The 14,328-nt window shown below is 38.7% G+C and overlaps 2 protein-coding genes across 3 annotated transcripts in view; one reads left to right on the top strand and one right to left on the bottom strand.

Moving 5' to 3' along the window:
* Positions 1-369: 369 nt before the first annotated feature.
* Positions 370-4,697, bottom strand: LOC127948826 (cysteine-rich protein 2). Its single transcript, XM_052545592.1, has 4 exons — positions 4,540-4,697; positions 1,607-1,701; positions 1,478-1,532; positions 370-1,391 (listed from the first exon to the last, which is right to left on the bottom strand). Exons 1-4 carry the CDS (start codon positions 4,580-4,582, stop codon positions 1,345-1,347), a joined length of 240 nt encoding a protein of 79 aa, XP_052401552.1. The 5' UTR covers positions 4,583-4,697; the 3' UTR covers positions 370-1,344.
* Positions 4,698-10,437: 5,740 nt separating this feature from the next.
* LOC127948864 (E3 ubiquitin-protein ligase RNF38-like) overlaps positions 10,438-14,328 on the top strand; it is a 29,136-nt gene continuing 25,245 nt past the window's right edge. Inside the window, exons 1-3 of one of the 2 annotated variants that reach the window (XM_052545658.1) lie at positions 10,495-10,585; positions 10,782-10,956; positions 11,884-12,476. In XM_052545658.1, the coding sequence (XP_052401618.1) occupies positions 11,966-12,476 (511 nt within the window). In that variant the 5' untranslated portion in view covers positions 10,495-10,585; positions 10,782-10,956; positions 11,884-11,965. Of the gene's footprint in view, positions 10,586-10,781; positions 10,957-11,883; positions 12,477-14,328 lie in introns of both variants that reach the window. The other variant, XM_052545657.1, reaches the window with a different exon arrangement.

The raw sequence follows: 14,328 nt of genomic DNA on the forward strand, positions 1-14,328 counted from the left end.
TACAACAAAATCTGTTATATTGTGAAATATTTTTACTATTTAAAATAACTGCTTTGTATTTGAATATATTTTAAAATGTAATTTATTCCTAAGGACAATGCTGAATTTTCAGCATCATTACTCCAGTCTCCAGTGTCATGTGGTCCTTCAGAAATCATTCTAATATGCTGATTTGCTGATTAGCAATATTTAAACCGTTAATTACCGTACATTTGTTTTCAGGATTCTTTGATGAATAGAAAGATCCAAAGATCAGCTTTGAAATCACAGGAATAAATTACATTTTAAAATATAATCAAATAGAAAGCACCTATTTTAAATAGTAAAAATATTTCAAAATTACAAAAGATATTTACAAGATGAAAACAATTTTACACAAAAATTAAAACAATAATTTATATTCCAATTGTAGGTAGTTACATTTTGAGGTATTAATATTCAATTATTCAAATGCAATTTTCAACAGAAAAAAAAAGTGTTCCATAAAATTCATGTAATTATTTCATTATTATTTTTAAAGTTTATTTAATGGATTTGAGGATAAGAGACATTAATCTATTCTTCTGATTCAATGAGTTGACAATACGCTAGCTGGCAGCTCTCTGAGTGACACTTCTTTTGAATGAACTAATGAGAAGAAAAAAAAAACAAACAGATAAAATCAAATATGTATTCTTCCCGAATTAACAAAAATGATAAAGCCATCACTTATGCGCCATGAGGTTTGAGACGCAAGCGTCTGCTTCTAATTAAAAAGACAAAATGATTAATTATTGTCATTTTTGCTTTGTAGATACTTCTGCTGCCTCCTGAAGAAACTCTTTGTTTTATAGCCTCTGATCCACAAAATCCCAGAAAAGAACAACAATAACAGAACAGAAAAAAAAAACATTACATTGTGTTTCAAGTTACTCAATGAATTAATGGTATACAGAGTTCTGAAATCAAAAACACACAATGCTTGTACAATACAGCCTTCCTACACGAACATTAATTTCACCATTCAGTTTGATATTTTCTCATCTCCCATTCTAAACCTTAAGACACAACTCAATTAAAAAAGAATGGACTATATTTAGGTGCCTTAACTGTGAAATCAAGGCAAAAGATTTAAACGCATGAAGTAGCGCCACCGTGGATGGCTGTTGATTTGGCAGGTTCTGGTCATTTATGCTGAATGGAATCATAAGGGTGGAGTTGTGTTTTATTCTGTGGTAAGGAGAGATCGACTTGGCAGTATTTAACAGTGGCTTGCTGTGTGTGGCAGTGTAAAGCAGATACTGTAGGTTTGTTGTCGTTTGTAGGTCCAGATTCTGTGTGTTTCTCAAGACTGCCCGACCTCTCTTAAGAAGCTGTTGTGTTAAAGGTCCGAGCAACAGGATTTCGGCTACCTGCACAAAAGAAAAAACAGAGATGATATTATATTTAGAATTTTTTTTATTATTATTGTTGAATAAATGTAGTCATTTAATCTCACCTCTGGGTCCAAAATCTCTCATGTAGCAGTTAGTGCAGTATGGCTTCTCATCGTGCTGCATACACATGTAAAAACACATGTAAAAAGGCAACATATATGGCATATATGACAAAGTAATCATTTGCATACCTCTGCATGCTGACCAGGCGTTAGCTGTCTTTTACACCTGTGACACTTCAAGCACAACGGATGATAATCCCGTCCCAATGACCTCTTCTTCTCACCTGCATGGGTCAAAGGTTAAGCGATCAGAGTTAGTTTGGTAAGAGTCAAGGGAGCTGTTAAAAAGCATGAGATAATTGTATGCGGTGGTTTATGTAAGTTTTGTCTGGAAGCCGCAGTATGAAATAAATTGCACTTTTTTTGCAAAACTGACTTCTCAGAATTGGGAGAGGAAAACTCAAAATTGGGAGAAAAAATATATTTTTTAAATTAACTTTTTTTTTTTTTTTTATTCCATGACATAAATAGGCTTTCATAGTTTTGTGAATTAATCAGCAACATTACAACATGGTTTTTATACACCTAAATAAATTAGGAAATTCGAATCAGAAATATTATACTATTTATATGTTAAGCGCAAGGTTGAGGTTCGATTCCCAGGAAACACATGATCGGTAAAAATCGATAGCCTGAATGCACTATAAGTCGCTTTGGATAAAAGCGTCTGCTAAATGCATGAATTTATAGTGTTTATTAATATTTTAAATATGCTTTTATTTTTATAATTCAAGATTCAAAAGGTGCCTTTTTTTCTTTTTTTTATATTTCTATTTTGCTTTTAAAGTTATAATGTTTTTACTGTTATGCAAATATAAATGAACACAATACTGACTTTTCTGTCTCATCATATCTCAAAGGGATAGTTTGCCCAAAAATTTCAATTCTGTCGTTTAGTACTCACCCTCATGTCATTCCAAACACGTAAGAACTTTATTCATCTTCAGAATGCAAATAAGATATTTTTGCTTAAAAATGTCAGATTCTGGGTACATTTCAGTTGCGTTGCTGTCTATCCAGGGACAGAGAGCTCCCTGATTTCAACAAAATATCTTAATTTGTGTCCCAAAGATGAGCTAAGGTCTTGTGGGTTTTGAACAACATGGCGGTGAGTAATTGTTTTTTTTTTTACATAATTATTTTTGCTCATTTGTGGTTTGTGGTTCAGTAGATTTGCCTCAGACGTCTACTGAATGTGCAATACTGTAAAGTAAACACATCTTTCTTCCCTTTCTTTTACATATTGAGGGATGTGTCAACAACAACAGAATAATTATATTAGTTTTAAACATGCTCTCCTTTAAAGGGTTAGTTCACCCAAAAATGAAAATGATGTCATTAATAACTCACCCTCATTTCGTTCCAAACCCGTGAGACCTCTGTTCATCTTTGGAACACAGTTTAAGATATTTTAGATTTAGTCCGAGAGCTCTCAGTCCCTCCATTGAAGCTGAGTGTATGGTATACTCTCCATGTCCAGAAAGGTAAGAAAAACATCAAAGTAGTACATGTGACATCAGAGGGTCAGTTAGAATTTGTTAAAGCATCGAAAAGCATTTTGGTCCACAAATAACAACTTTATTCAGTATTGTCTTCTCTTCCGGGTCTGTTGTGAGTGCGTTTACGACGCTGCTGACGTGTTTTCTGGTGCGTCCAATAACAAAGATGACACGTCAGCAGCATCATACGTCAAAGGTCACAGCAGTCTTGCTCACAACAGACCCGGAAGAGAAGACCATCTGATGTCACATGGACTACTTTGATGATTTTTTTCTTACCTTTCTTAACATGGACAGTATACCGTACACTTCAGTGGAGGGACAGAAAGCTCTCGGACTAAATCTAAAATATCTTAAACTGTGTCCCGAAGATGAACGGAGGTCTTACGGGTTTAAAACGACATGAGGGTGAGTCATTAATGACATCATTTTCATTTTTGGGTGAACTTTTAATAAAGAGAACAAGAATCTGGACATAGATTTTACATTCACCTCAATCTTTCGAAACCACATTTATTTTGAACTGCATTCCTATTCTCAGTTCTATGTAGATACATATTACCCTTTCACGAGCCCTCCTACTGAAACCCTGACCTTAACCATTGGACAGGAAACCTCTAGATTGAACCAGGATCAGACTAAAACTGAACCTCCCACCAACATCTTGGGACAGCTTTTCTCTATCTGGCAGAACCAACAACCGCCTGCAGTCTAGAGAGCTTTTTTCTTCAGTCTTGATGCTGAAAGCCGACTGGCTTTTCCAGCCAAATTCTCAACTTTCTTCAAGTGTCCATAGGTTTCTGCATTGCTATCTGCCAATTTAAACAGTTAAGCCTCTCTCACTCTGGCCTACTCCACTTCCTGCCACAGGCAGACACTTCCTGTGCTCTTATGACGCATGTCGTGAGGCGCTGATGGCGGTTAGGAAACTGCAGACTGATTAACGCTGCACAAAGGCATTGAGATTTGATTTTTTACGTAGCATAAAGGCAGAAACTAAAGCTAATATAAAGTTAGCATGCTCTGCTACAGCACTCTGCTGCTAATGTAAGACGTTATCACACAACTAGACATGAGAACACACACCTTGAGCACAATATAATCTAAATCTAAGTGAAATACCACAACAGCAAGTCAAAACAATGGGCACTTTTGAATCAAAACTGAATTTTATCTGAATTTTTGCAGCTAAACGCGATCATGCAGCGGCTCCGTGGTTTACACTGATGTTTTTCAGTGTTCATTACTTTATTAACACCTCTTTCTACAACACTCTGCCGTTAACACAAGACCTCATCACAGAACTATACATGCAAACACACAACTGGGTACAAAATAATCCAAATACTACAGAAATTCCACAACAGCAAGTCAGAATGGACACTTTTTCAGGCCGAAACACTACCTGATCTGTGTTTTTTGTAGCTAAACACAAAACATGCAGCAGCTCCACGCACTACATTTATGTTTCTCAGTGTTAATAACTACATTAAACCTCAAAATCATCTTAGTCTGTTTTAAGCATTTTAAAGTTGTATCCCTCCGACCCCAGATGCCACTCACCAAAATAAACAGGCTTCCCACATATAGGACAGAAGCTCACCATGGTTGTAGCAGATCTCTAAAAGTTCTTGATGCGTGAGATGTTGAGATACAGGAAATATGTAAGCTTCTCAACTGTGACAGCCTTTTGGTACAGCAAAGGATGTGGCAAGAAGTGCAGTCACAGGAAGCAAGAGATGACTTCAAAAGAAAACACACTCAATTCGAATAGTCAAGACGACAGAGAGGAGGAAAATGTTGGTCAGAAGTGTGTGTGGGTGCTGTGATATGTTGAGTCTGTAGTGGGGATGGACAGTCTTGCTATTTTAAAGACACTTCACACTTCTGCAACTGTGGTCAGTCGTTGTGGTTTGAAATCAAAGATGATGCTGAGGGCCGTGTGAGGTCATCAGACTTGTCGGGGTCGGTTATGAAATGAATGCTTGTGGCTTGTTTGCTGGATGCGAGTCAAAGAAACAACAGACAGGGAGATTGAGAGGGACCAAGAGAACGAGAGCGACACAGATGTCAGCCGCTCGGATTTCATAGGTTGTCATGGTTGCCACTTCTCAACCCCTCAATCTGTCCGCTCGCCCTTTTTCATCCTCTTTCTCTCCATCCAAGAGATTAAAAAGCTCCAGTGTGGGAGAACGGGAGTTTAGGAGAAACCCAAAACTGCTACCGCACACACAGAGAGAGCGATGACATCACTGAAAGGCGCTTGATTGGATGAGCACCGAAAACTGAGAGAAGGAGAATCATTGAAGCCGAGACTGAGAGCGCGTTTTGTGTATGTGCGTGATGAGATATAAAGGATGAATAGGCCTAAGAGTCTGGCTCGAGCTGAAATGCACTATTGCCCTCGATTTAGCATGATTTATACACATACACACGACTCCTACACAATGTGTGAGCTGGAAGGAAAAACACATAGACTTCATTTAAATAATACAAGCTTTGTTATGGTCTGCGTGTTTGAACAATTCAATGTGGACTTCCCACATGTGATTTTTTTTTTTATACATATAATTAATAGCCTAGTAAATGCTCAGCTCCAACTGAATTTTTTTAATTAGATTTAGTAAATTCAGATTCGAATGCTTTTTGTCTATGAATGTAGCCTGTGTGTTGCCTTCACGTTGTCACTATTTAAAACAATTGTAGCATGTTGCATTGTTGGAGTAGGCCTATTTAAAAAGGCAATAAAAGGGCAGCTTTTAGAGGGGCACTCTCTACTTTTGTCCCCGTCCTATTTTTTTTCTCTTTCTTTTTAATCATTTGCATTTACATGGGATGAAGACTTCAAGAAGTAGTTGCCTCATAGGCATGTTGACGGACACTTGAACATTCATCATAGCTGAAGCATATTTTATGTCGTCAGCAAAAGAAGCAAGAAAATGTCTGCATTGGCATGATGCTGCATCAATAAATTCTGTTCTTTTGAACTTTTGTATTCATCAGTGAGTCGTGGAAAAAGTTTTCACTAAATAAATAAAAATTAACTGTTTCAGCATTCATAAAAAAATATTTCTTGAACACCAAATCAGCAAATTAATGGTTTATAACGCAACATTGAAAACTGAAGTAATGACATTCAGCTTTAACATCACAGGAATAAATTACATTAAAAAACATATTAGAGTAGAAAACAGTTATTGCACATTCTAATAATATTTCACAATATTACTGTAATTTACATCAAATAAATGCAGCCTTTAAAAAAAAAAACATAAAAAAATAGGTAGCACAGAGGGTTAACTAAAGTTTTGTATCTGTTGGACAGGTGAGTGTCAAGCACGAGTCTCTTCTCAGCATATGGTCCAATGGTTGCTCGACAGTCTTGTGTATACTGAACAAATTCATTCAGTGAGGGATAAAAAAAAAAAACTTTCCCATCAAGCCTAACTGGGAACTTCACCAAACAGCAGAGTCAGAGCCCTGTCCACATGAACGCTTGTTCACACAGACCGCACACACACACACACACACTAGCCTCTACTGCCAAATTACACAGAGAAGAGCAAAACAGGGTTAGAGGAAGGGAGGGCTTCTCTTTCTGTCCTTTTTCATGCTGGTTTGGTTTGGCTCTGACAAACTAGCCTAAATCCTCTTCTTTCTGGCTGAGAAATGGAGGAGAGGAGACAGAATAAGAGTAGGGAAAGTGGAGTAAGAGTGTCGCCCTCTTAATCATGCAAACAGTGGACAGTTTCTGCCAAGGGAATATATATTTGGAAAGTACATTGCACGTACAGCTGCCCAGATGCACATGAAAACAGTTGTTTGTACTTCAAAGTATACTTTCTACATGACACATAAGACTAATCTTAGGTCAAAGACTTTAAGAGTGTACATTAGTGTACGGGGAAGTTGTGGCCTAGTGGTTAGAGTGTTTGAACCCTAGGGTTGTGGGTTTGAGTCTCGGGCCGGCAATACCACGACTTAGGTGCCCTTGAGCAAGGCACTGTACCCCCAACTGCTCCCCGGACGCCACAGCATACAGTATGTATATGTGTGTGTGTTTTGCTTTCTTGCAGAGTAAGTAGGGACAGCCTAATAGTTATATTGAAGTAACTGAACTTCTATAATTGATTAAACCCTTTCTAACCAGTTCTGTGACTTAATTCAATTTTGATTGATTCAAAATGTTTACTCCGAAGTCGATTTTTTTTTTATGTTATCTCTATACTCACCAAGATTGTATTTAACCACAAATATACAGTAAACAAAATAATATGGTGACATATTATTACAAAAAAGTGTGTATTGAGTGTATTCTAAAAATTAATTTATTCCTGTTATGTCAAAGCTGAATTTTCAGCATATTAGTATGACTTCTGAAGGGACCATGTGAGACTTATTGTATTTTCAATTTGAATAATGTTTCACAGTATAACTATATTTATGTTCTAATAAATGCAGCTTTGGTGAGCATAAGAGACATCTTTAAAAACCTACTGTTTGCAAATCTGACTAGAGGATCATGATTAGTAGTTGTAGAGGTTTTGCAGTTATGGGGTTTTGCGTTTAAAACCCAGCGCATACAATACTGACAAGCATTAATAACTTGTCATAAAGCGTGTTTATGTGAACAGTATGTGGTATGTTAAGTTCCAGAGCCGCAGGCCTGAGACAAGCTGCCATGTGTGTGATGTATGCATGAATGTGTGTGTGTGTGCTATAATGTTTGTAAGTCTCAGCAGGTTTTGGCATGACATCCATGGGCCAAGAGATTTAAAAGCAGACCGTGATTCTACAGCCGACGTACCAGAAACCTGGCAAACACATTCGATCTCTGATGTTAACAGGGATGATGCAGCACGAGTCGACTAGACCAGGATCCCACTATCTCCACTCCAAAAGACATCACAGTGATTCCCAATCAGTAAACTCATCTGTCCCAGCCAACTGGTGATGTCGAACTATTCAAAGACAGCGTAAGACATCCCCAGCTGCTATACCAGAATGCACCATTTTTGAGGCACAACGATAAAACTTACTTTTAGGCTTAGTAGACCTGTTTTTATGTTTACAGTCCACGCAGAGGTGATTAAACCCAGGTCTTCCACTAATTAATGCTGACTACCAACACCCAAGTCGACGCGTCTTAATCAAAAGCGGCTTTCAGCTTACAGTGTGAAAATGTGGTTTATAATTGCATTCAGAAGGGAGAGCGAGTCAGCCAGCAGAATGAAAGACTCTTAAATGTGTTGATTCTTGCCTTTGCATTCTTGCCATTTCTCTTCAACCTTTCTCTGTCTTATAGTTTTTTCCTCTCGGTTCTCATGCGAAGCACCCAATGCCAATTCCCTCAGATTTGGTTTGGCTTAAAGGCAAGGAGGCCGGCCGCTCTCCTCCCTTCTCCTTCTCTCATTTCCTGTGTTTTTTTTCCTTCTTTCTCTCGCTCATTCTCACCCAGCTCTCTCTTGGTCTCGCTCTCTCTGTCTTTTTTGAGACTAGTCACACTGGTTTTAGAGGGTTCCAGTAATTCCTTTGTCCTTTAAATAAATAATGCAAAGCACAGCTTCCTCTGGCTTATGTGCAAATACACATTTCACTGCATTAGAAAGATCTCTTGATGAATAAAAGCTGCCTGGTCAAGGTTAAGGAAAAAGAGTGCTGGGAATGGGCACAGTGTAACAAATGAAAACCCGAAACTAATGTAAAATATTAATCCGGTGTTAATAAAAGAGTTGTATACTTAAAAGCAAGTTTTTCACCATGTTTAATATTGCATTAGATCAGAATCCGAGCGCATGTTAATTTTTAATTGAGCGTATCAGCATTTTAAATCATCAGCCCTGCTTGAATTTTAATTATCTCTGAATATTAGAGAGGAAACGTAGGCTATGCCCCCCCTCGCTATCTCACCCTTTGTTTCTCCTCATACAGCTGGTGTATGCTGGGTGCCCCTCCCCCACCATTTGAACAAACCAATAAGAGGGCCTATTGGTGGAGAAACCCCCACACCTCCCTACCCCCATCCCCATCCCCCTATCTATCACTCCCCCATATTTCCTTACAAAGCAGCCCCTCTTGCTGCCATCTCTCGCCCAATCTTTAAATTATCATTACAGAACACGCCTACTATAGGTGTAGTATCTTTTCAATGTGTGTATCAACGTAACCGGGAAATATCTTACGCTTTACAAATAAAGAGGTAATAGGACAGACATAAAACGCTTTCTGGGAAGCATATGACTCACATGTGAGTGTGTTTTTAAAAGAAAGTGAGATAAAAAAAAAAAAAAAACTATGTGTCAAGGTGCGATTTGAAAATGGGACTCACACACCCACATACACACTCACCACAGCCCCTATGTGACTCATTAAAGATTACTTGAAGAAAAATGCATGAAAACAAAGATTAAAAAGCAGCCCCCCCCTCCCCTTTAAATTATATAGAACACTTTGAGATAAATTTGATACTTAAAACCAAATTGCATGTATCCAAGACTAAGAGAAGTTAATCTAGAATCATGTTTCTTAAACGTAAACAACATACTCTAGTCGGTTTCTTAAAATCCTTGTTTTATCTTGGTCGACTTAAATGTCCACACTATTGCTACTGAGGCGTGATCGGCTTTAAATGTCCAACAAGCACTTAGAGAACGGACCGTGTTAACAACTACAGGCGAACCAATTCAAACGTTTAAATACATCGAAAAAGTGCAGGGGATATTTAAGTGAATGGAGGCAGTTTACACGAGTTGTCAAGATAAATTGGAGAAGCATCTAACATTTGTAAATTATTCACGCGTTTCCCCTTCAGCGGCGCATCTCTCTGGTTTGCATTCCCTTCAGTGCACCAACCAGACCAGAGCAATAGAAACACGATAGCAGCCAGAGGGGTAGGGCCTATTCAATAATAATAATGAACATATTGATTTTACTCATAAGTTATACAGATAAAGGAATAACAATTTTATAACTTTATTTTTTATTTTAAATGTATGCCATTAAAGACTGATAGCACAAAAAACACAAGATAAACAGTTAAGGACATAAATAATAATAATAATATATATAGAGTAAAAAAGCAAACCAACTAAGTGAAAGTGCTAAAAATAAAAATAGATGGTAATTATTTGATTTGCAGCATTCCTCTTTACATCATTAATCAGGCACTAATAAGAAGGCTTAATTTAGATACAATAGAAATACGGGGAATAACGGAGAAATACATTATTATTTGCTGTTTGAATCTTAGGTTGCAATGTAAGTAAAAAAAATTGTAGAAATGGCAAAGATTTACCAGTTGATTTTTTTCATTGTTTTGCCGAAGGATTTAACTTATTAGATAAGAGCGAACTGTGAAGTGGGGCTCATATATGTATAATTTTTAGACTGAGATATTTAAGTGCAACTCTTTTTCTTCTTTATTACTCGGGTGCGTGGATGCCTGACGGTGGCTCTGTGCTCGACTGCTCTGGCCTGCTGTGCTGGAGCTGTGAAATCGCGCTGATGGTCTGTCACATTATTTCTCACTGACACCGTCTGAGCGCAGGAGCACCACGCCAAAAGATCAGCTCCAAAACACTTTAAAACACACAGCTCCGCTCAGCTCCGGGTGAGTTCCCCTTTTTATTCCATTTTTAATATATACACGCGTTTCTTTGAGTGGGAGGAGTGGGGGAAACAGCTTTTTTTCGCCGTTTTTCCACTGATGTAAATATAATTAGGGACTTCGGAAAGCTTCGGCTCTCACTGTTCGCCAACAAAACACAGTTTTGAAAATATAAGGTTAACTGTTTGTCATAACCCAGGCAGATCCATTAGCGACGAGCGGCCTGTTCTGGACATGTGGCCCTGGGGTTTTAAAGGACGACCAGGGCTTTATTTGTGGTAGTTTTGTGAGACTAAAGGCAGATGGTGGACTAAAGCCAGCGCGACATTCACTGCTAACACGCGCTAACACATCTCCATGGTTCCTCTCTAAAGGTGATTTTAAACCCGTTAAACTCTGTCCGGAGAAGTAAGGTGTGTTTTTATAGAGCGTATCTCTGGGTTAGGTGTTTTAGAAGAGCTGTAGAGAGACAATATTAGAGGTATTTGTGTGTTTTTGTGTAGCTGGGAGCTAACGCTAGCGGTTCACGGAAGTGTGTGATAACCAGCTGCTCTCTCCTATTTATGTACTTTATTTATTAACTGTATTCATCATAAACACAACGCACGTGCGTGCGGTGTTGTTTAGCGCATCGCAGCTAGTTTTGTGTCGTTTTTATTTCCTCTTTGATGTGAGTTGTCTTAGGCTCGCAAGTTTGCCGTTTAAAACGTTTTTTAAATGCTTTACATATCAATGAAGGCGCAACTAAGGTTTTGATTTAATAATTTAATAATAGTTTTGTATGTAGTAAGTAGGACGGGCCTTGAAGTTACTAAAACAAAACGGGAATTGAAACCTCGTAAACTCGTCTATATAGCAGTTTTAATTTCAACTTATTGCATCGTCCCACTTTACTATAAATAGTGATGTTTTATAAAAAGGCTAGTACATGTAAATTATTTCTTAAAGTTAAAGCGAATTAAATAATTTACAGTTTACATTTTATTGTACTTTTTATTTTTTTTAAAGCAGTATTGTTTATATATATATAGATTTATAGTATATAGTATTGTCACTGTTTTTTACACTTAAGTTCTGCCAACCACAGCTATCAGATTTTAATTTAAATGTAAAATTTTTCACATTGAATGAGTTTTTGGTTCTAAACGCTTTAATATACTAGCAACTCTCTGGTGTTTTAGAGTGTTTCAAGGTCTTTTTATTTTTGTAAATGTTTTAATAACCTGAGCTGTGTATTTGAATGGTGCCTATTGTTTGTAAGCATTTTAATGAGCGAGGTTTTTTTTTTTTTTTTTAAACAGTGTTTTTAATCTGTGAGTGTTTTCTGGCGTGGAATTGGAGAGGAGGAAGCGAGAGAGGGGGAATCATATAAGCCGAAAGGAAATGCCAATCGCTACTACTGGTCATTCAGCGTCTCGAGAGCCCCGCGTCTGTTCCCCGGACCCTGTCCCCAAGCGTGCTGATTTATGCGAGGGCGCAGGGGCCCAGCCAACAGAATACGGGGGTTCGGAGGGGGGCCACAGCCTAGGCAGCACTAGATTCTCTGGAGCACTTGAGAGCTCTTCTGCGGCTTCTCATTCACCTCCCTCTTCCCCTTTCCTCCACCACCACCATCATCATCATCATCACCCCCATCCAGTGACTATGGAGCCCCCCAGGACTCGATCACGCTCGCGGTCTGGATTTTACCACGGTGGATTATCTAACTCGAACAGTAATGCTGGGAGTGGTGGCGGTGCACTAAGTCCAGCTGGAGGACTAAGCCACCACCACCACCAACAGCAGCTCGGAGCTGCTCATGGACACACGGAAAACCTGCGCCCGCCCGGGAACATGCTTTCCCCAGGCGCCCACAGATACACGGGGCCTGGAACGCACAGAAACTCCGGAGCAGGTAATACAGCCTTAAACCACCAGTCTTATTTTGGTTCATGGGTCTAATTTGGAGGTGTAAAGACTTTTCTTACTATAAAAGCAAGAATTTTCATACTGTTTTGAGATTTCATGTTGTCCCATATTTGGCTGAAGCATGGTCTGTGGCCTAAGCATAGCTGTGTTTTAACAACATCTGACAAGATAAAGGGCGAAGACTGTTACAGGCTCTTCCCCATACATTTATTAACGTTTGCTGCATTTAATGTTATTTAGAACAGTGTTGGACTGATTGAACATTGTATTTGGGGAGTATTCAATCAGAATGTAGTCACAGATATTAGCCAACTCATTTATTATAAATATTACTTATTTAGTTGTAAGTCAGTATTTTGATCCGAAATGGATCTCCTTTACATTTAAATACTGTAATGAAGTCCGGCTGAGCATCTCCGACTGAAAGTAAAGGTTCAAAGTGATTCACAGGCTTCATGTGAGGGCAGATTTCTTCATAAATGGACTTAAAGCTTTGTCAGCAGGTATGCAAGTAACCAGACAAACTTTGTGCCATCAAGTGTCATGATATGGCAGTTCTCCTGAAAACAGGTTTAATTTCTTCATTAATGTTGATTTAAGCACCACACCAAGCATTCTTATTGACTATTAAGATAAGTTTATACTTCTATTTCTCCGGTCTACTCTGTTTCTGCAGAGCTTTCAAAGTAAACCCAACCATGGATGAGTTTGACACATGCATAGCACCTATTGGACTCTGAAGAGACCATTGTTCTGTCTCATCAATCACCTCATGGATGCACATTTGTAAGCGGGTGAAAATTAGGTTGTGCAGACCCTTGTGGGACAAAGGGTGACTGAAGTATACACTGGGCTTAAGCAGCAGATTTGACAAGATGCTGTTTTGTATGTAATGTATATGTGCAATTGGACAGACTTGAATTCTTACACAAGTTGCGACTATTGTCCACTGTTTTGGATGCTTGTTGTTATTCGCTGGGCCAAAATAGCACCATGCTTACCCCCACAGTATGGGACAATTGTTCCCACTGACTTTAGGGTTTAAGTTAATAATTGACCCGATCACACCGTCTGTCTAACGGCGTCACATCGCATTACGGTTTCTGTATAGCTGAATGGAAATTCCAAAAAATAAAGTGTTCAAGCCTCTGGCATCCTTATTTCCTGCCACATGATGGGCTTAATCAACCACAGCACTTCCTTTTAGCCATAGACAACAAGCTGGCGGGACCAAATGCACATGCGCCCATGTGTTCACACACCTAGAGTTAATGCAGCCACTGCTCGTATATATTGTCACAAGACGGGAGCAAGTTAACACATGTAAAATATAAAAATTGAAGAAATTTTTTTGTGCAGGATCTGAATGATTATGCATGAATGTGTGAAGGAAGTGGATTATAATATCTCAGGTGTTGTGCTTTAAGCTCAGGTGTGTTTGCCTACTGGCAGTTGCTTTTTGTGGCAGAGCTGCACAACACACACACACTTTACTAAAAAGCCTAGACTGGAAATACCTGTCTGATGCAGTGAGCGTCAAGCAACCTGCTTTGCCTGCCTGCTGCTACCACTGCACCTACTAGACTAGTGTGTGTGTGTAAGAGAGAGCTTTGTTGGGGCCATTTGTCATTGAGCAAGTCTTTGCTCTCTTTCTTTCCTATGATTTGTCCTGATATGCATCTAGGTGTGAGCAAGTGATATTGACTGGATGGATAATCAGAGGTACTTTACCTGAGAGTGTGTGTGATATTGACTAGTGGGATATACAGTAGCAGTGTATGTGTGTGATATTGACTGAGATCAGATAGGCCGCTTTGATAATGAGAAGCTCGGCACAC

Source organism: Carassius gibelio, chromosome B1 (assembly GCF_023724105.1).
Source record: "Carassius gibelio isolate Cgi1373 ecotype wild population from Czech Republic chromosome B1, carGib1.2-hapl.c, whole genome shotgun sequence".
NCBI classification, from domain to species: Eukaryota; Metazoa; Chordata; class Actinopteri; order Cypriniformes; family Cyprinidae; genus Carassius; species Carassius gibelio.